This window comes from Orycteropus afer, unplaced genomic scaffold (genome assembly GCF_000298275.1).
Source record: "Orycteropus afer afer isolate SDZICR_OR568_19922 unplaced genomic scaffold, OryAfe1.0 scaffold00036, whole genome shotgun sequence".
In the NCBI taxonomy this organism is placed as follows: domain Eukaryota; kingdom Metazoa; phylum Chordata; class Mammalia; order Tubulidentata; family Orycteropodidae; genus Orycteropus; species Orycteropus afer.
In genome coordinates, this window is record NW_006921623.1 from 12663913 (window position 1) to 12685808 (window position 21896).

Genomic DNA, 21896 nt, shown 5'->3' on the forward strand with positions numbered 1-21896 from the left:
TGAACCTTAGGCTTTCTTCATTTTGTTTTGATTTTTTTTTTTTCTGACTGATCCCTTTCCAAAGAAGTATTCAGGTATTTGTCTTCAATCTCATTAATTCTATCTTCCATTGCATCAATTCTAACCCTTTACCCTTCCAATGTGTTATCTATTTCTAACAATTTATTATTAATCTTCTGGATTTCTACCTGCAGATTTAGAATCATTTCCAAGTTTTCATTTATTTTGTCATTTTGTTCCTGTATTTTCTTTCAAAATTCTTCTAAGGTTTTTCCTGTGTTTTCTTTGGTCTGTCTCTCAATCCTTTGAAGATACCTAAATATAATTCTTTTGAATTGCTTATCAAAGAGCTCTAATGCTGCTTCTATCTCAGGGATGTGTTCTGGGTTTGTAACCTGTTCTCGTATTTCTACCCGTTTATCTTGCTTCATTGTGTGGACTGTGATGGTCTGTTGTCTCTGAGGCATCAGGCATCATGGTATTGTATTAAGATCTCTGTTAACTGTTTGTGAAGAGCAGCCAAGGGTGATGCAGGCTCTTCTTGGTGTTTTTTTTTTTTGTTGGCCTGCTGGTGGAGAAGGAGGTGCTGGCTCTTGCTCAGTAAGTGAAGGTGCAGGAGGTGTGGGTTACTTGTATCTTATATGGACTGTTGTCTCCCATTCAGTTAGGCAAAAATTACAATTGAATAACCATCAAAAAAACTAAAAGCACGTGGACAAAAAACACACCCTGATATCACACAGGAACAGTAACCCCCCAAAAAAGAAAAAGTGAAGAAAAGAATACAGGTAAATATGCAATATCTTGGGATAGGTCACTAAAAGAAAAAAGGTAGAGAAGGAGAATAATGAAGAAAGAAAACAAATAGTAAACAGAAAAGAGAGAAAAAAAAAAGGAAAAACAAAACAAAACCAATAAACCCAACAAGTAATGAGGTTAATCACTAGAGAAGAAAAGAAGAAGAAGAAGAAAAAAAGAAGGTGTAAACTAAGACCTTTTCAGTTGTGTAGTGCCAGTTCGGAGAGTTCTTGGGGTTACTGGAAAGCAGAACCTCTTCTTAAGCCCTTGGAATCTGTTAGAGCATTGTCTCTTTAGGTTGTCTCTAGGTGCTGGTTACGTGTTGATTTGTTTTGTCTTGGTTTTACTGTTTAATATTTTGAAAAGCTGAAGCTGGTGTGTTTTATCTTAATATTGATTCAGGTGTGTTGGGTCGCTCTGCTGTTTTCTTTGTGATGGTGGAATCACTGTGTGTAGCGTGGATATGTGTTTCTGTTTTTCGTACAGAGGGTTTAGAGTTCGAACCATGAGGTTTTATGGTAATTGGCTGAATATGGTTTCTTCTATTGAATGAGTGAAGTTGTTGGCGGAGAAGGTGGGAGCAGAAGGAAAGCTTAGCGTTGCTAGGGTCGGTTTCTAGGGCTTTGTGCTGGGTATTATTGATGATGTATTGATTTGCAAGACCACAGCTCGACCTCAGGAAAAAATTCCTCTTCTTAGAGGGTCACAAATTTCCGCTAATTTCAGGCACACTCAAAGGTCCCGCCTCCACGGCCCCACAGTACCAAAGCGTGGCTTCAAGGCAAAATTCGGGGACCGGGTTCAGCTGCAGTTTCTTTTTTCTCTGTGCCCCTTCTGCCTGCGGTGCTGACTCAATCCAGCCAGACCGCCAATGGCCAGCTCTGGAGTTTGTCTGTGATACCGCCCACCTGCAGCGCCAAAGATGAGTGCAATTTCAGGTGTGTTGGACTCGGGGGAGTACCTAAGCAGGCTCTAACTTATGATGTATTTATTTGCAAGACCGCAGCTCAATCTCAGGAAAGATTTGTATTGTTAGAGGGTCACAAATTTCTGCCAATTTCATGCACACTCAAAGCCCCCGCCTCCATGGCCCCACAGCGCCAAAGCATGGCTCCAGGGCAAAATTTGAGTGAACATGCTCGGGTGCAGTTTTTCTGCTCTCTGTGCCCCGTCTGCCCACGGTGGTAACACAATCCTACCTGACCAGCAATGGTCAGCTCTGGAGTTCGTCTGTGATACCGCCCACCTGCAGTGTCAAAGATGCGTGCAATTTCAGGTGTGTTGGACTTGGGGGAGTACCTGAGCAGGCTCTAACTTATGACGTATTTATTTGGAAGACTGTGGCTCAATCTCAGGAAAGATTCATATTATTAGAGGGACACCAATTTCTGCCAATTTCATGCACACTCAAAGCCCCCGCCTCCGCGGCCCCACAGCACCAAAGCACAGCTCCATGGTAAAATTCGAGTGAGCGCACTCAGCTGCGGTTTTTCTGCTCTCCGTGCCCCGTCTGCCCGCGGTGGTAATGCAATCCTGCCTGACCGGCAATGGCTGGCTCTGGAGTTTGTCTGCAATACTGCCCACCTGTGGCACCAAAGATGCGCACAATTTTAGCTGTGGTCGATTCAGGGGAGTACCTACCAGTGACCTGCGGTCCCGATAACTGTGGCAAAGAAAAGCATGGTGTCTCCCAGTCTGACCCAAACCTGCTCTGTAATCTCTGGGAGGGGAGGGAGTTAGCCTTTCTGGTGCACAAGTGAGATCTCTACCTGTGTATCAGCAATGGTGTCCGTGTCCCGCTGCACCCTCACCTCCCAAATTACTGACAAAATCAGCCATTGGAGACAGGTCTTTGCCACTGCCCACTGGAATACTGTATTGGTCGCTGGTAAGCTGCTATAATTGATCTCATTCTTGGCTTGGGGATCTCAGGCTGCCGCCCAGCAGACAGTAACTGCCCAAGAAAGGTTTCCAATGGTCTCTCTCAGGTGCCCGTTCGTCTTCTGGCAGTAGCTCTTTACTAAAAAATCTCCCTGTGCCTTTCCTCCAATTTTGCTCTTCTGTGTTTGATGCAATCTGGATCAGTGAGTTGTTCAGAGAGCCAAGAATCTCAATTCAAACTCTTGTACCTAGTTCTTAAAGTTCTTAGATGCCAGAGGGAAAAAACACAGTGCTCACTGGCGAGACTCCATTTTGAATCCGAGTATAGTGCTTTCTTGCAATAAAGTATTCCATTTCCCTACTACTTTGGGGAAGTCCATTTGAATAAACTCTTCATAATGCAGAAATGCAACTACACAGTGACCACACCTGCCCAGACAAAATGTCTAAATTCCTTGGCTTGCCTTTCAAAGCCAAACAATCTATTCAATTTCATACAATTCCTATTCATGTACACTGTTCCTCACACAAACTGGACTACTGCTATTCCTTAGAGGGACCTCAGTCTTCCTAATGCTTTTACTCAGGCTTTTCCTTCCACTGAGGATATCACACCTTAATTTCCACCCATCCTGTTTCTACTTATTTCTCAAGTTTCAGCTCTGACAGTTCCACCAAAGACTTCCCTGATCAAGTGTGCTAAAAGAAACTTCCTCCTACCTCCTCCAGTCTCACAGTACTTTATGTTTTCTAATGGACCAATCATATTTCATCTTTTATCAATATACCTGTGGAAGCAAGACTGGGCAATCTACTCCTGTAAAGATTTACCACCTCAGAAACCCAATGGGGATCGCTGAGTCAGAATCAGCTCAACGGCAGTGGGTGGTGGCACATGGTCTTTAGTTATGTGTATGTCTCTTCTGCTAGTCTACAAACTTTGAGGCAGAATTCATGTCTGACTCCACTTTTTATTATCTCTACTGCCATCAAGTTGGTCGAATAGAGAGGCTAAAAAGAAAAAAAACTCTTATTTATTCAGTATCTATAATCTGCCCAGAACCTCATATACATTATCTAAACTAATTCTCACAAGTTTCATAAAGTTGGTATTATTCTCATTTGAGCCGGGGTTCAAACTGGTTAGTCACTTTGTCCAAGTTCACACAGCTAGAAAAGGGCAGTCTACTTTAAACACATTCCATAACCTCTGTTCTCTCTGATGTTACTATGATCCTCTGTACATCACCTTATGGTAAGTAAAACACACAGAAGTTACATAAATATCCATTGGATAAGTGAGGCTGTCATCTCCCATATCTTAAAAGCCAACTTTCCCCAGTATACTAGGGAGGGTAAATGTCTCTCATTTAATCACGGACAAAAAAGGTGGCCTGCCATTTTGTAGCTGTAACACACTCAGCAGAAAAGAGGTAGAGCTCGACCCAGCACAATAAGTTATTGTTTGTTTGTTTTCTGAATTACAATCTGTTTAAAAGCAAAACAAAACAAACTTGTGAGGAAATCCAGAAACTTAAAAAGAGAAGGAATGGCTAAGAAAGGTGAATTAACATGGCTTTGGAAAAGTAATTATGATGTCTGACAAGGTATGTAACAGTCGTAATGACGAGATATGCCAAGAGTGGAGGCTCAGTCCTGGACACTATTCTCAGGGTCTTCCCCACACAACACTCCTGAATGACCTGAGGAAATGACAAAGTTCAGCACTTGTGGACCAAATTTAAACCTCCATCCAAGCTACGAGCTCTGAAACTCTCAAACATATCCATACCTTTGGAGTATCAACACACTCTTCTTCCATAAAGGCTGCTTCTGCCTGACAACCAGACGCTGGGAATGAAAAGGCCTCCAAATTGGATGCCTGTGGAAGAGTAGAGCGCATCAGCCTCATGTTCGGTGGATGCATGGTCACTGGGAGTCCCACAGTTTGTGCCTGTAAATAAGATAAGAACAGTTTAGGAACATTAAACACAGCGTCCTTAGAACAAACACAGTCCTTAGAATAACATAAATCTTTCTGGCACAACTAAATGATAAAGAGTTATCTGCTGGAAATTCCAAAAAAAGTTTGGATCATCCAGAAAAGTTGGTGCAGGTATTGGTTTGAAGCAGTATCACAGATCAAGCATTCTGAAATAGGTTGTTCAAAATTTCATTCCTGTTCCATGAGGAGGTATGTAACTTTCACACAGATGACAAGACTGGTCTCTGTAAGGAATCTAAGAATGCTCTTTTTTTTTAAACTCATGAAACATATATTGTCTACTTCCTTAAATACATTACCCTAGAAAGATATAAAGATGAAAAGTCCCTGACTCTAGGAGCTCAAAACTGAACTCAGAGGCAGGAACACACACAATTAACTACAAGACACACTGAAATAAGTACTACATTATCTGTTTTTTTTTTTTTTTGAGGGTTGAGATGGTATGTCTCCTGGCCTCATTTGGGCATGACACAAAAACAGGGGTGGATGTGAAGAGGAACAAAAGAGAAGCACAGTTCCTGAAGATGACTGCAGATGCTTAGCCTGAACACAGTTGGTGGGCCCAGTGGCTGAGTAAGTGTGTTCCTGAATGCAACCTACTGCAGAAAGCTCCTGAAGGTTTTGTTAAGTCCACCCTTCATGCTTCCTTTTTAGGTATTCTAAGTAACCAAGCATTACAAACTCTTCTTTTAAAAATTATTAAAAAAAAAAAAAAAAAAAGAGTCTCTTAGGACAACTGGAAGGATTGATTTTAAAGATAAAACTGTTGATAAGAGCCTTTGTTCCCCACCCCTTCAAAACCAGCAAAATAATTTATTAGATGTGTTTTGAACATAACAGACGCTGTAGAACATCTGAGGAAGAATCATCATACTGGTCTCTGAACGGCAGAGGAACGGCCTGTATTTTTCCTGAGATTGTCACATCAGGGCATACAGGATGGTGAGTTTTAAATTCAAATAAATAAAAAGAACAAAATGGTGTGAGAGTCTAGCTTCCTCTCTCCCACAATGAGGACTGCACCAATTACTAGTATGATCTTAATCAGGATACTTAACTCTCTCTGAATCTTATTTTATCTGTTTTTAAAAAAGGGCATAATATCTACTTCACAGTGAGGTTAGGATAGTAAAAAGTAATATATAAAGTTCTAACTCAGTAAATGTAATTCCTCTTTTCCCCTTGTTTCTAAAGTCTTAAAATGATCAGAAGAATTTAATATAGAAATCATACTACGAAATAAATGTATAGTCTTAGTCTCAGGCACTTGACTGCTAACCAGAAGGCTGGCAGTTCAAACCCACCAGCCACTCCTTGGAAGGAAGATGGGGCAATCTACTTCCGTAGTGATACTGCCTTGGAAACCCAAGGAGGGGTCGCTATGGGTCGGGTCCGACTTAAGGGCACATAACAACAACAACAACAATCTCAGGAGCCTTGGTGGCACAAGGGTTAAAACACACAGCTGCTAACTAGTTGCTCCACAGGAGAAAGATGAGGCAGTCTGCTTCCATAAAGCCTTGGAAACTCTATGGGGGCAGTTCTACTCTTTCCTATAGTATTGCTGTAAGTTGATTCTGACTACTATCTAATAGCTCTCAGTAAAAATTTCAGGTTGATGTTTCTCAAGGATGGGGTGATGTGTTAGAAGAAGTGTCTTTATATCTGGTATATTTCAATGTTGACATCATTAGATCTACTGTATGAGATAGAAGATTAAAATATCGATAGAAAAATCTTACTATTATGTCCATGGTAAAACAGAAAGAAAATACAGCATACTATTCTGAGTATGATAAAGAAGTAACTTTTTTAATATCATCATTCCTCAAGCTTATATCCTGGGCCACTTTTGAGGCTAAACAACTTTTTTCCCCCTCTCTTTCAAGCATCAGTCATTTGAATTAATGTTTTCACCACTGTCACAAGGTAAAGGAGCTCTGGTGGTGTAGTGGTTAAGGCATTTGGCTGCTAATCATAAGGTTGGTGGTACAGACCTACCAGCTGCTCCTCATAAGAAAGAGGAGGCAGTCTGTTTCTGTAAAGATTGACAGCCTTGGAAACCCAATGGGGGTCACTATGAGTCAGCATTGACTCGACAGTAGTGAGTCTGGTTTCTGAGTTAATCACAAGACAATGTGTTACCTTCCTAAAAAAGTACATTTGATGTATGTCCTTTATGTCCCCATCATCAGCTTTTCAATCAAAGGGTAAAACTTAAGTTTGCTTTCTGTTCTCCTAACTTTATTAGAAGGAGCTCTGGTGGCACAGTGCCTAACACATTTGACTGCTAACAAGAAGGTTGGCAGTTCAAACTGCTAACAAGAAGGTTGGCAGCTGCTCCATGGAAGGAAGATGGGGCAATCTACTTCTGTAAAGATTTACTGCCTTGGAAACCCAATGGAGGTCGCTATGAGTCAGAATCGACTCAATGGCAGTGTGTTTGGTTTGGGTTTTTAACTTTATTGGACTGCTCCTTTTACATAAAAGCAGTTGATTCCTAGGGGAAAGCATTACCTGAAGATACTGTACTGGGAATATGATTTCAACATAACTGATGTGCTGTTCCTGCTCAGTCCCTGTCTGCTGAACGGCGGATTGTGCTGTGCAGAGCAAGTGAAGCACCTTTTTCTTTGACAACTTTCACCTCCAGCCTGGACTACACAATTTACTATGAATGTGGTAAGGATAGAAGAATAAATTTTATTATGAGAGTCATTTCATAGGGTAGGTTTTAGGAATCTGTTTTTTAGGAGCAGTATTAACAAAGTAATAGTATGCACTAAAGTCTTTTTGGAACAAGGAAATGAAACCCTCTGCCATCAAGTTGATTACAACTCATAGTGACCCCCATGGAGTTTCCAAGGCTGTAAATCTTTATGGAAGTAGATTGCCTCATATTCCCAAAGTAGGGTATAAATACACAAATGGCACGCTCAGCACACAGAACTAACCAGAGAACATGTTGTCATAATAAATAGATGGTAAATTAATAGCCCAAGGAAGCAGCTTCTCTTTCTCTCTTTTATATCAAATGGATTTTTATTAGAAGTGCAGCAAAACAGTTTCCATCACAGAAGTTATATATTTCATAACATTCTCTCCCTTCTCAGGAAGAACTCTCTACTTATTGAGTTAATCTTTATATTCTTTATTATAGTTTTATACTTCTCATTTAATAGTTATGTTTCTGATCAATATATTTAATGTACACATATATACATAGACTGACACTGTGGTGGCAACAATAGCTTCAAAAATAGCAACACTTGTTAGGATGGTACAGGACCAGGCAGCAGTATTTGTTCTGTTATACACAAGGCTGTCATGAGTTGGGGCTGACTTGATGGCACCTAACAACTACACACACACACACACATACATTTATAGTTATATTTCTAACTCATCATTATTCCCATAAAGGAAAGCTACTAAATTTGTGTACCCTTATTTATATCTAACCATTTTAGTTTGTTGCATCAATTCTAAAACTCTTTAGTCGAGCATCTTAGATTTTCTAACAACACAAAAACCAAACTCACTGCTGTTGAGTCGATTCAACTCGTAGTGACCCCTCCTTGGGTTTTCCAGGCAGCAGATTGCCCAATCTTCCTTCCGAGGAGTGGCTGGTGGGTTTGAACCACCAGGCTTCTCATTAGCAGTCAAAAATGCCTTAGGCACTACACCACCAGAGCTCCCAATTTTCTAACTATACAGTCATATCTACAAATAGTCCATCTATCAATATAACCTCTTAATTTTCCTATTTTATTACATTATCTGGAACAGTAGTCTTCAAACTGACACCTATGTATCTTTGAGGTACACGAAGATTTTGCCAATGGTATAGGAGTGGGGAAGCTTTACCAGTCAGTTTTCTTTGCTAGAACTGATGATCATTTGTTTCCCCTTCTCATACTTGGAAAGGGTCTTTTTGGTAATGATAGTCAGGATTGTAGTTGAACTAAAAAACGGCAGACACAGTCATCTAGTCCATTCTTCATTTTACAGTATAAGAAACTGAGTCCCAATGAGATGGTCTAATACCTATTGGGTCACACAGTTCCACAATACCTTACTTTTCTTTGGTAGAAGAATTTATGTAAATTATGGGTTTGGGATTTTTTTTTTAATTGATGCTAATCTTTAAATCTTTAACTATATCAAGAAAATAAGTTAATTATTCACATTTAGTCACTCGTTTTCTTACCATTTAACTTGCCTCACTTAGGATTATTAATTTTCTCATTGGTTTCCTTAATTTTTACTTTATGTATCTACAGAAGAATTTTTTGTATTTTATTTTTTGTTGTTGCTGTTTAGAATATACACAGCAGAACATTCATCAATTCAACAATTTCTTCATGTGCTACCAGCTTTTGTAAGAGCGGTAATAAACAACTGTGATAACTTTTTTATTTTTATTTTTATTTTACTGTGCTTAGGGTGCAAATTTACAGAACAAAATTGTTTTACATTCAACAGTTCATGTACATTTGATTTCACGCCCTGATTACCATCCCTGACCATAACAAACTCTCCTCCCCTCATTTCCCTGTGACTAATCCCTCTCTGTTCCCTTCTTAACTATGCACTTCTATCTGTCCAGCTTTCCCTCTGTGTAAATGCTGCCCCTCTGGTGCCCCATGGCTGATTGCTCTAAGGGGTGTATCTCCCTAGAGTAGGTGGGTACACCACCCTGGGGTAGGTGTTCTGCATGTAGGTCTTTCTGCTGTTGGGCTGAGAGCCAATCCATGGGAGTGAGTGTAATTCCAGGGTCGAAGGGTAACCCAGAGCCATAGTCTTAGGGGTTCCACCAGACTCTATGTGGTAATGTTTTAGATTATATGTTTTGTCTTAAATCTCTTCTGTCACTTCCAGAATCAATGAAAAGAAAAAAAAAAAAAAAAGTTCTCTCCTATGTGACAAGCTTTTTTGCTCCTACAGGAATTTGCTTTTTCCTATAGCTTCAGAGGGCAACCTCTAAATTAGTGATTAAAGGAAAATTGGGATAAGTGTTCAATTCTCGTCTGCTTACTGTTGAAGGAAACTTGGAGCAGAAGGACTTAAAAACTAGTTGTTAGAATTCATAAGAATCTAAGCCATGACATAGATATATTTTTTTCTAAATAGTTATCTTAAGTAAATTAGATGCAACATTTCCTACATATTATACAGCAAATAAGTGTTCCAAATCTATCTAAGATGGGGATCTCACTTTTTCTAAATAATAATAATGGGCACTTGGGACTGTGCCTGGCATAAAATAAGTGCTGTTTGTTGAACTGAACTGCTGGTATAGGTTAACTATCTTTGGAGCAATCTTATGAAGTAGGTGATGCTATTTCTGTTTCATATTTAAGGACACTGGGGCTCAGAGAAGCTTACTTGCCCTAAGTTATTCAGCTCTGTGGAACCCAAAGTCTGCATCATTCCAAAGCTCACATGATCTCTGCACAGGCTCCTGTTGATTCTCCAATTTCTTAGTGGCGTAGTGCCTAAGGGATTTGACTGCTAACCAGAAGGTTGGCCGTTCAAACCCACCAGCCACTCTGTGGAAGGAAGACTGGGCAATCTACTTTCGTTAAGATTTACTGCCTTGGAAACCCAAAGAGGGTTGCTATGAGTTGGAATCAACTTGATGGCAGTGAGTTTGGTTTTCTGGTTTATATTAGTTAAAGAGTGATTTACTACTTCTTAAGAAAAAGTCAGAATGTCAAGGAATTAAAGTGAAAAGCCTTTATTAAAGCTTTAAGCACATTTATATCCATAAAAACAAATCTATTTTTTCAAACAAGTTCAACACTAAAAATTAGAATGCAAGATTTCTGAAGGAAGGGAGTATTTTATTTGTCCCCAGTGGCTATTGCTTAGCATCTAGAAGGTGCTCAAGACAAGCTTATGAATGAACAATGATAACTTCTACTTGAATTAGGACACATTTTTAATTACAGTAAGTTTCTATGACAACGTGAATCAATGCATACAGTGAAAAGAACTCATGGAGTGTTTGGTAATTAAAGAAAATTCTCAAACATAAAAAGTCATGTTACACATCTGAACCCTAGGGCAAAAGAAAATATAATCTGACATATCCCAGGGAATTTGCTTCAAGTTTAGGTATGAAAGGCTATCATTTACAATAACATATGCAGGTGCAGGAACAATCACTTTAACTAAACTCTTACCATTCCTTCACCTGTGTAATATGTGAGAAGCATAAAGGGAGTTGGGAGCAAAGTCTGCTGCAGCATTGGGGGTTCCTGCTTCCTACTCTGGTAGCATAGTGCCTAAGGCACTTGGCTGCTAACCAGAAGGCTAGCAGTTCAAACCCACCAGCCACTCCTTGGAAGGAAGATTGGGCAATCTACTTCCGTAGCAATACCACCTCGGAAATCCAAGGAGAGGTCGCTGAGTCGGGTCCGACTTTATGGCAAATAACATCAACCACACCCTTTTGTCTGTATTTTCAAGAGGGTAAGGGTACAATCACATTTCATCTCATCCCAACCAGAGAATTTCCACCTGATCCCCTCTCTATGTCTTGAAAGCAACATCAGTCAACTTTTAAGGTTCCCAAGTGCTCGGTGATCCTCTAATATATGAAATTGTATTGATGCATTAGTATCAACTCTCACATTATTTTATATTCAAAAGTATATGTAACAAAATATATAAAGTCAAAACTCTTCTGTTCTTACTTCCACAGTGAACAAACTTACATGAAAAAATATCAAACCCACTACCATTGAGTCAATTCCTAATCATAGCGACTCTATAAGACAGAACAGGAACTGCCTCATGGGGTTTCTAAGGCTGTAAATGTTTATGGAAGTAGACTGCCTCATCTTTCTCTCATGGTGGAAATCCTAATACATACCACTCATCCTCTCAATTTCTATATAGATGAGCCCTCAAACGTCTTTAGTCCCTGCCTCTCTCCTGGGATCCAGATCCACTTCCTCCTGATCAGCTGAGTCAACTACTGCCTTCACTATTCTCAGCCCAAGGCTCCAGACTAGAGTCCTCTCTAACTCGTGGTTGTCCCTTCCTCCCTAATACTTATATATGTAACAAAAACTTATACAGCACTTACTATGTGCCAGGCTCTATTCTAAATGCTTCACAGATACTAATTAAGTTAATCCCATCCAAAAACCAAACTCACTGCCATCGATTCAGTTCCTACTCACAGTGAACCCACTGGGTTTCCAAGGCTGTAAATCTTTACAGAAGCAGACTGCCCAATCTCTCTTCCATGGAGTGGTTGGTGGGTTTGAACTGCTGACCTTCTGGTTAGCAGACAAATGCCTTAACCACTATACAACCAGCACTCCCTTAACACTCTATTATTATCTTCATTTTGTAAGTTGGGAATCTGAGGTGTAACTTTAAGTATCTTTTTTTTAAGGCCACACAGCAAGAAGTAAATGGCAAACTTAGGCTTTTCTTGAGTCCTGGCTTTTAACCACCATGCTGAGCTGCCTCTCCAAACAACAGCTACATTCATAGTCTACCTTTGGTCCTCACCTCTGTCCCTGTCTTTCTACTTCCACCACCTCCACATTAGTTTATACTTTCAGTATTTCTTATCTAATAACAACAACAACAACAAAAAAAATCCAAACCCACTGCTACTGAGTTGATTCCGACTCATATAGTGACCCCCACTGGGTTTCTGAGGCGGTAAATCTTTACTAAAGTAGATTGCCCTGTCTTCGTTCTGCATAATTCTTATCTAAGCCATCATATAATCTCTTAACTGCTCTCTCCAAATTCCCTTCCTTCCAAATTCAATCCATCCTTCCCAAACTGCCAGATTGATTTAACTTAAAGCATGGATATAGTTTCATCACTTTTCAGCTTAACAACCTTCAGTAGGTCCCCACTACTGCCTGAAAATGTAAGTAAACTCTTTACTTAGGTATTCAAAGCCCTCTACAAAATGGCTTCAACTTACCACCTTCAGTATTTTTACTTTCTCATACTTCAATTCAAATGGATTTATTTGAACAAATCCTACACTTGCCCAGTTGAGTATTTTTGCTTATGCCACGTCCTATGCCTACCTATAATGCTTCAACTATTGCTTCTTCCTAAGAAATTCCTAACCATCTGCGAAGATCTGTCTTAAAAGCCATCTCTCCCATGATCCTTTCCCATTCAGATGCATCTCTCTTTCCCTTGTTCTTAGTTCTTCTATAACACTTATCTTTCTCTATAATGATGCATGTTTATTTTGATCTTGCCTTATCTTCTTGCTATCCTGTAATGTCTCTGAGGGCAGTGACTGCATTTTACACATTCTCAAACAAAAAAACCAAACCGACTGCCATCAAGTCGATTCTGACTCAGCAACCCCCACTGGGTTTCTGAGATGGTAAATCTTTATGTAAGTAGATTGCCCCATTTTCCTTCTGCAGAGTGGCTGATGGGTTTGAACTGCCAACTTTCTGGTTAGCAGTCAAATGCCTTAGGCACTGTGCCACAAGAGCACCTTCTTTATACATCCTGTCCTCTAGTAATATGGAGCTCTGGGGGCACAGTGGTTAATGCATTCAGCTGCTAACCAGAAGGTCAGTGGTTTGAACCCATAAGCTTCTCTGTGGAAGAAAGACAAGGCAGTCTGCTTCCATAAAGATTTACAGCCTTGGGAACCCTATGGGGCAGTTCTACTCTGTCCTAAAGGGGCTTTTCAATTCTATGAGTCAGAATTGACTTGATTTTGGTTTGGTTTTATGGGTTTTTTTTATCCTTTAGTAACAGAAGCTTTCTCTATAGTGCCTAGTAACAGAGCCTGTACACAGCAAATCTGTAACAAATATTTGTTAAATTAAAAAAAAAAAAAAAAATTAGAACACATGTGTTGGTTAGTTACATTAATTCTTTACTTAAGTGAATGGTAAAAAATCTCTTAAAGAAAATTAATGCTTTAAATAAAGTTAATCCTTAAAAATAGGAACATGCAGAGGGATCTCACTATCACTAAGAAGAGATAGGAGTGGAGTGTGCCCTTTGGACCTAAGGTTCCTGTGCTGAGAGCCTCCTAGATCCAGTACACAGAGAGCTATAACACTGGAGACCGCACAAAATGGCCATAAATGGTGGCAAGCAGCAGCAAATGTGGCAGAGAACCAGCAGCAGCAGAACCAAGAGTCTGGCAGGAAATGGTGCAGTGGGCTTTCTGGTCCATGGAGTGAGAAGCCTGAGCACCTTTGGGCTGAGGTTTACTGATGAAGTAGGTACACCTCCAGGCACTTATTGGCAGAGTTAAAGAGCTTTTTAACACTTGCCTGAGCAGGACAGAGGCCAGGCCAAGAGGCCAAGGGACAGGGACAGGTCTGCCTGCATACCTGCAGCTGAGAAGCTGTCCTGACCAAAGAGCTATATCCTTAGTAATTCTTGATTCTGAAATGTGATCTGCTACTTCCCTAATAAACCCCGTAACTGTGAAAAAAAAATTAAGAAAAAGGTGCAAAAAACATTAGAGAATCAAGTGAAAAACAAATTTCAGAGAAGTACAGAATGTACAGAATGAAATCCTAACCCTCTGTACTACAAGATGAAAAATGTGTCAAACATGTCAATAGATACATGCACAGATAAGACTATTGACTAATGGGTGTTACCTTGGCAACTGTTTGTTCAGCAATGGTGCTAGGCCGACGCTGGCGGGCATCAAGTCTCTGATCCAAAGGAAAACTGCTCCTATGTGATTTCAGGCGCTCCACCAACAAGTAATAAATGGCAGCAAAGTGGTTATAGCTCTTGTTCTGCAAAGACTGAAAGGAGAAAACAAGTGCTGAAGGCAGAGAACAGTAATCAACTGATCCAGTGATCCATTCCTTCCTAAAAAAGAGGGAGGAAATCATGTGTTCTTAAAGTCACAAGCAAAGTATGGCTCGAAATGCAAGCTGTTGCAGAATTTAGAATAGAAGAGAGAAAATGTCAAGTCTCTAATATTAATTAAATAAAAAGCAGTACCTTTCAATGACTTGATTGGCCCTTTTACATGAATGGGATCCATTTTATCTTTTGGTAGTCAGAGAAAATGCCATTATTGTCTCATGTAGACATTCCCCAATGTTGTCATATGGTCCCACCTTATAGCTATAACCATGGTATAAGATCAATTAGCAACCCGAGTCATACACTCTAATTGCATAGCTTCAACACCAGTCCAAACCATTCAAAACTCTGATATGAATGATTGAAAGTCTTTAGGGAGCTTTCAGATGATTATTTTGGGCTGGAGAATGACATCTGGATCTCAGAATGAGAGAGACATTGTGTCTCCATTCTTAAGTCCCTTTTTCCCCTTGTTTTTGCAGTCTCACTCTCTGAAACCTTGAAAATAAAGTTACTTCCAAATTTCTCATCTCTCTGGCCTGCCAGCTTTCTCAGGGTACTAATGAAACAGAGAAACACAGCTCCTTTGCCTTATGAATCCACCTGACAGTCTGACGAGTGCTGTGTGGTGTACCGCAAACATGGAACACTCTGAGCAAAAGCCAGGGGCCCAGGAGAACCTGCACTCACATCTGCCACTCTGGGTTCATTTCATGGACATAACTGAGTGCATAATGAGCAAAGCAGGAAAGCCAGACTGGTTTCACTGATGAGTACAATAGAGGGAAAGGCAGCACATTCTAGAGCCTTGTTTTTCACAGCAACAAAAGGTGCGTTTTGTATTCTTGTTTGTTATGTTTCCTCCTTAGAAGCACTGTTTGTTTACTGTTGTGGGGGTATTAAGAACTATGTATATCCTATGAGGAGCTCTGGTAGCGTAGTGCCTAAGACACTTGACTGCTAACCAGAAGGCTGGCAGTTCAAATCCACCAGCCACTTCTCGGAAGGAAAGTTGGGCAATCTACTTCTGCAGTGATACTGCCTCAGAAACCCAAGGAGGGGTTGGTATGAGTTGGGTCTGACTTGATGGCACACAACAACAACAACAACAATGAATATGCTAGCTATTAAAACCAAACTCACTGCCATCTAGTTGATTCTGACTCATAGCAACCCTCTTTAGATTTCTGAGGCAATAAATCTTTTATGGAAGTAGATCGCCCAGTCTTCCTTCCACAGAGTGGCTGGTGGGTTCAAACTACTAACCTTCTGGTTAGCAGTCAAATGCCTTAGGCACAATACCACAAGAGCCTAGTGAAATTTTCTAGGTTCATGGCCTTCTCAGATCTATGACCCTCAATACTTCTAAATCAGGAATCCACCTGTTTTTCCCTTCTCATTTTCCCTACTTCACAATCTAAATTCCGCTGGCTTTTTTAAACCTGATGCCTATCTGCCTCCTGGTTTCCTGCTCAGCCTTCAGCCTGGTTCTATTATCTGTACATTTATGGTCCATATAAACTAGCTTAATATTTATAAAATTCTTCAGGGATCATCTTGGAAGACAATTTCTACTTTGTATTTGTTATGTATTTGTATATCTTTGCTTTTTCTGAATCTCTATGACCCCTTGCTCTTGAATATTTTGGCAGATGAGGCTGAGAAAAGAAATTTATATACTGCATAAAGGCACAGTCTGATGTAGTCTCCAGGGCAAACTGAACAGTACACCTAGATGCTTGGGATGGATCTGGTGAAAGACCAGGATTAATAGGTGTGAGCATGAAATTTCAAGTTACTAAGTGTAATGGGATTCTAAGATGATCTCTGATCACTTTACCTCAATGGTTTTCTGTTGATCTATTCCAAGGCTGTGCATCAATCGCAGAACCTGCTCATTAAACTCCCCTATGGATGGTTCATTTTCTTGCCCTTGTGAATAGAGAACAGGTCTTTGTACCGGAACTTCTACCAGCATCCATTTATGCTCCTTGATTTGCGCTATGGTTAACCGTTTGGATGGGTCTAAGACCAACATCCTGCGGATGAGGTGCTCACAATCTGGAGAAGACAGAATGTTACAAAAGTCACATAAATTACCTTGTACTTCAGTGTATCTGCCTGACTCATGTGACTCTGTATAATGGCTTTAATCTTTGTACCCTCCACAGTGCTCACTGCAGAGCAGGAGCTCAAATGAGTAAGTGAATACATGAAGGCTGCTTCTATTTACCAAGTTCACATGAGGAATGAATACTTAAGGAAAATAGGTGGGTGTGGCTCTATCCAATTCATGCTAAATAAGTCTTTATACTAAGTTTCTCAACTCAATTAGTAGAATTACTAATTAATACTAACTCAATTAGTATCTAGATACTGACTTATATTTCTACCAAAGAAAAAATAGGCCTCATTCCTAGAACAAGCAAATGATAAACTGATCCATAGCCACTTCTAAGGCCTATATATTAAGGCTGTGTTAGAGAAGCAAACAGCTCTCCAGTGGACTGTTGCTTTTGTCTACATCAGTACAGCTGAGAAAAATGTATATGAAACGTTGTTTACTTCTGATTATACTCAGAGAACTGCACCGCTGCAACTGTGGGCACTAGCTTATTTTCTGAGCTCCCAACATGCTCGTCACCATCTCCATATAAGCAAATCCCTAACTAAGCTAACTCACTATGTGGCAGGCACTGTGCTATGACGCCATATAGAGGTTAACTTAATTAATCCTCATAAACCTCTAGGGTAGGAATGATTGTTATTTCTTTTTCACAGATGAATAAACTGAAGCACAAAGAGGAGATAAAACTTGGCAAGGTTGTGCAGCTTTAAGTAGTGGATTCAAGATTCAAACAAGCAGTCTGGTTCCAGAGTCCATACTCTTACCTATTAAGAGCATTATTTCTACTGTTTCTAGGAACAAGAGTTAGGGATGATAACCAAAAACCAAACTAAGGAGTAAACTGCCTCTTAAGACTGGTAGGGATAATAGTATTCAACATATACTCTTAATTCAACAGAGTATTGCCACTTGGCTTTTAATTTAATTTTTAAAAGTTTTAAGTTTGCAGCTTTCTGCTACAGGAAGGAGGAAAATACATGTCAAACTTACAGTAAAATAGCTGTGAATCTGTATCTATGATATGCTTTTCCAAGTCTAAAATAAACCTGGGACATTTATAGACCCAGTGTGAATGAGAAGACTTGCTGCCCTCAATCTGAGAAACTGTTTCTGTTTTCTGTTAAGTAGAAAGGCTGGAACTTGTCTCACCTACATGGACAGGGCTGTTTATTTCTATGGCTTTTGAAGTCACTCAGACATTTTACTTGATATCAAACTCTTAGAAAAAGGGAAGCTTTTGCCCAGGCATTTCATCCAGAGCTCAGATTCTGTAAAGCAAGAAAAACAATTAGCAAGATAAACAGGTTGTTACCTTCTGACATGAAATATGGAATCCGGAATCTTCCTTCTAGAACCCTCTGCCTCAAAACTGGAAGAGTCGGTCCATCAAAAGGGAGAGCTCCACAGACAAGGACGTAGAGAACTACTCCCATGCTCTAGGAAAGAAAATAATGCAGCTATATTTCTATCAAGAACTTTGGACACTCTGATTTCCTAAACATCGTTCTTAAAATAAGAATTCCTGTGTGAGTTTAATATTTCTCAGAATTTGAAAAAATATGAAACATGATCATTGTAATATATTATTCTATAATAAATAACAAAAGATCTCAATTTAATAATTTTTATTACTTTTTAATTTTAAATTATTACTCGTATTAGGATGATAACATTTGTCCCTAGAAATCCTTTCCTAGAGATCCAATTCAAAGTACTTTAAGTAATTACAGCCCAATGGATGGGCAAAATATGAACTACTGCCCAAGTGTTAGGTATTAAGAGCTTCTAAATTGGGCCCACCTACCGAGTATTATTATTATAGATGCATTTAACACAGCAAAGCAAAGAAATACCCAAATATCCAGCTGTGGTCCTTCATACTGCTGTCCTTCAAAGACTTCTGGGGCTGCATAAGGGGGGCTGCCACACCATGTTGCCAGCAGTTCACCACTTTTAAAAAAATTTCCAAAACCAAAATCTATTGGGATGGAAAGAAATGTTACTTTCATCTATGCTATCAAACAAAGTATATTATTGCTGATGTCAGATGGATCTTAGCTGAAAGCAAAGCATACAGAAAGATGTCTACCTGTGTTTTGTTGACTATGCAAAGGCATTTGACTTGTGGGTCATAACAAATTATAACATAACATTGTGAACAATGGAATTCCAGAACACTTAATTGTTCTCATGAGGAACCTGTACACAGATCAAGGGGCTGTCATTCAAACAGAACAAGGAGATACTGCATGGTTTAAAATCAGGAAGGGAATGCGTCAGGCTGTATCCTTTCACCATACTTATTCAATCTGTATGCTGAGTAAATAATCTGAGAAGCTGGACTATATGAAGAAGAATACAACATCGGGATTGGAGGAAGAACCGTTAACAACCTGTGATATGCAGGCAACACAATCTTGCTTGCTGAAAGTGCAGATGACTTGAAGGACTTACTGATTAAGATCAAAAACTACAGTCTGAGTATGGATTACACCTCAACATAAAGAAAATGAAAATCGTCACAACTGGACCAATAAGCAAACATCATGATAGATGGAAAAAAGACTGTAGCTGTCAAGGATTACATTTTATTTGGATCCACAATCAACACCCATGGAAGCAGCAGTCAGGAAATCAGATGTCATATTGCACTGGGAAAATCTGCTGCAAAAGACTTCTTTAAAGCGCTAAGAAGCAAAGATGTCACTTTGAAAACTAAAGTGCATCTAACCCAAGCCATGGTATTTTCAATCACTTCATATGCATGTGAAAACAGGATAATGAATAAAAAAGGCTGATGAACAGTTGATGCCTTTGAGTTGTGGTGCTGGTGAAGAATACTGAAAATACCATGGACTGCCAGAAGAATGAACAAATCTGTCCTGGAAGAAGTGCAGCCCGAATGTTCCTTGCAAGGGAGAATGACCAGATTTCATCTCACCTACTTTGGTCATGTTGTCTGAAAGGGCCATTCCCTGGAGAAGGATATCATGCTTGGTAAAGTAGAGGGTCAGGGAAGAAGGGGAAGACCTCAACAAGATGGACTGACACAGTGGCTGCAATGATGGGCTCAAGCATAGCAAGGATTCTGAGGATGGCACAGGACCAGGCAGAGTTTTGTGTTGTACACAGGGTCACTATGAGTCAGAGCTGACTTCTCTCAAACTATACTGAATTTCTCTGTAATAGATGTTACAATATTCTACATTAACAATATCATTATTATCTGCTCTGGGAGGCTGGGCATGACATCTATCTTGTGATGTTTCCTAGCACTTAGCGTAATGACTAGCAAATAGTAAATACTTGTTGCATGAATGCATAAGTGAATCAAGTTTTCTTCTCAAAGAAAATGAGAAAAAGATTGGGGGGCCTTAAATAATATATTTTTAAGGTTGAAAGAAAATCTATTAGTGTGGAAAATCAATTTGAATTTAATAATCTTAGAATTTCAATTACCCAACAATTGCTCAATAACTCTTTATCTTATATGGTCTGTAATAAAGAAAACAAATGAGTAAAACTCAAAGATATTTACTTAAACACAACCCAGTGACGGCTGATCTCACAGCTATTACATCAAAGAAGCAAGATATATAACTCTGTAGCAACTGAGTACAGTCATGTATTGCTTAACATCCATGATACATTGTATAAAACAAGATTTCTGTGATTTGGATGCTGTGAAAACACAGCTAAATTGGGAGCAATAGTATTCACTGATTGTACAGCTTAATCATATTTTACTTCCAAATTGATACATTTCCTCTTCCTCCTCCTGCTACTATCAGTAGCACTGATTTTGCTGTGTTTGGGAACCATGATGCATTTCATGGTAACATTTTCAAAAGAAAATTAAACACAGAAGTAATGCTACAACACTCAAGAGATGCACAAGATTGCATGCTGCTGCCTATGAGTAGAAGCACATACATTATTATATGGTAAACTTTTTATCTAAGTAGAGAAAGTTCACATTAAAATAATGATAGAAAGTAAAGTACATTCATAAGCCAGTAATGTAGGTGTTTATTATAACTATCAAGATACATGTATTATAAGTTATATATGTCATGTACCATATATACCTGGTAGTGCAAATGCTTTGCATACAAGAAACCTGACATGCACGTGTTAAGTGCAGGAAGCTTTGTGTTCTCTACATCTGGTAATGTTTGCTATGTTCCATTCTCTGATCAAGATTTTTGAACTCTATTATAACCTTACAGGAACACAGACATATATATATATAGTTGGACACTGCCTGAATGTATGTTACGTGGCACATGACTATATACAGTGTTTTTTAAGTCATGACCCTGTAGGTGCTGGTCCATACAATTGATTGGGCAGATACCCATGTGAAGAGCTCAGTAATATGTGACTGCCAGCCTATGCCCAGCCCCAGGCCACCTTTCACCACCAGTTTCACTTATTTATTCCTTAAGGTAATGCAGTGGCATTATAGTTCAGAACAGTTAATGGCCTTTCCTTCAAATCTCAATCATACTGAATCTGTAGCTTTGCTACACAGAGCATGCACTCTGGAGACACTGACTCAGATGCTTTTAATATGCATGGGAATTACAGGCAGAAGACAAATTCAGTTAGTTACAGCATAAAATATAAGCTTTCACCCCTCTGCTATGTCTTCTCATAGTATCATGTTCTTAACTGAAGAAACAAACATCACATACTTTCTAAGTTATACTCATTGTTATGGACTGAATTGTGTCCCTTTAAAATACACACTGGAGTCCTAATCCCTATAACCATGGATGTAATGCTGTTTAATAATAGTGTTTTCTTTGTTATATTAATGAGGTCGTATCAGAGTAGGGTATATATCCTGGGCCTGATCACTTCTGAGTTACAAGGAGCAGCACGGACACAGAGACCAGGAGCACAAAATGGGGGGAAGACAGAAGCCATACATGTGAAGATCCCCAAGGAATGCCAGGGCTACAGAAGTTGAAACAGACAAGGATCTTCTCCCAGAGCCAAGAGAGTGAGCTTTCCCCTATAGCCAGTGCCCTGCACTTAAACTTCTAGACTCCTGAACTGTGAGAAAATTAATTCCTATTCTTTAAAGCCACCCACTTGTGGTATTTGTTATAACAACACTGGGAAACATAATTCTTTATGCTGGTATATACTCCTGACGGAAGGGCACTACCTCAGTGACAGGAACTGGCTCTACCCTCAGCGGGCACATGGATGGTAAGCTTTAAG

At 39.6% G+C, this 21896-nt stretch overlaps 1 protein-coding gene across 1 annotated transcript in view; it reads right to left on the reverse strand.

Moving 5' to 3' along the window:
- The window catches only part of SIK2 (salt inducible kinase 2), a 62423-nt gene that overhangs the window by 19333 nt on the left and 21194 nt on the right, over positions 1-21896 (reverse strand). The window contains exons 3-7 of the mRNA XM_042780356.1: positions 18518-18642; positions 17977-18100; positions 16377-16597; positions 14317-14469; positions 4472-4633 (exon numbers count right to left, since the gene is read on the reverse strand). Of these exons, the coding sequence (XP_042636290.1) occupies positions 4472-4633; positions 14317-14469; positions 16377-16597; positions 17977-18100; positions 18518-18642 (785 nt within the window). The remainder of the gene's footprint in view (positions 1-4471; positions 4634-14316; positions 14470-16376; positions 16598-17976; positions 18101-18517; positions 18643-21896) is intronic.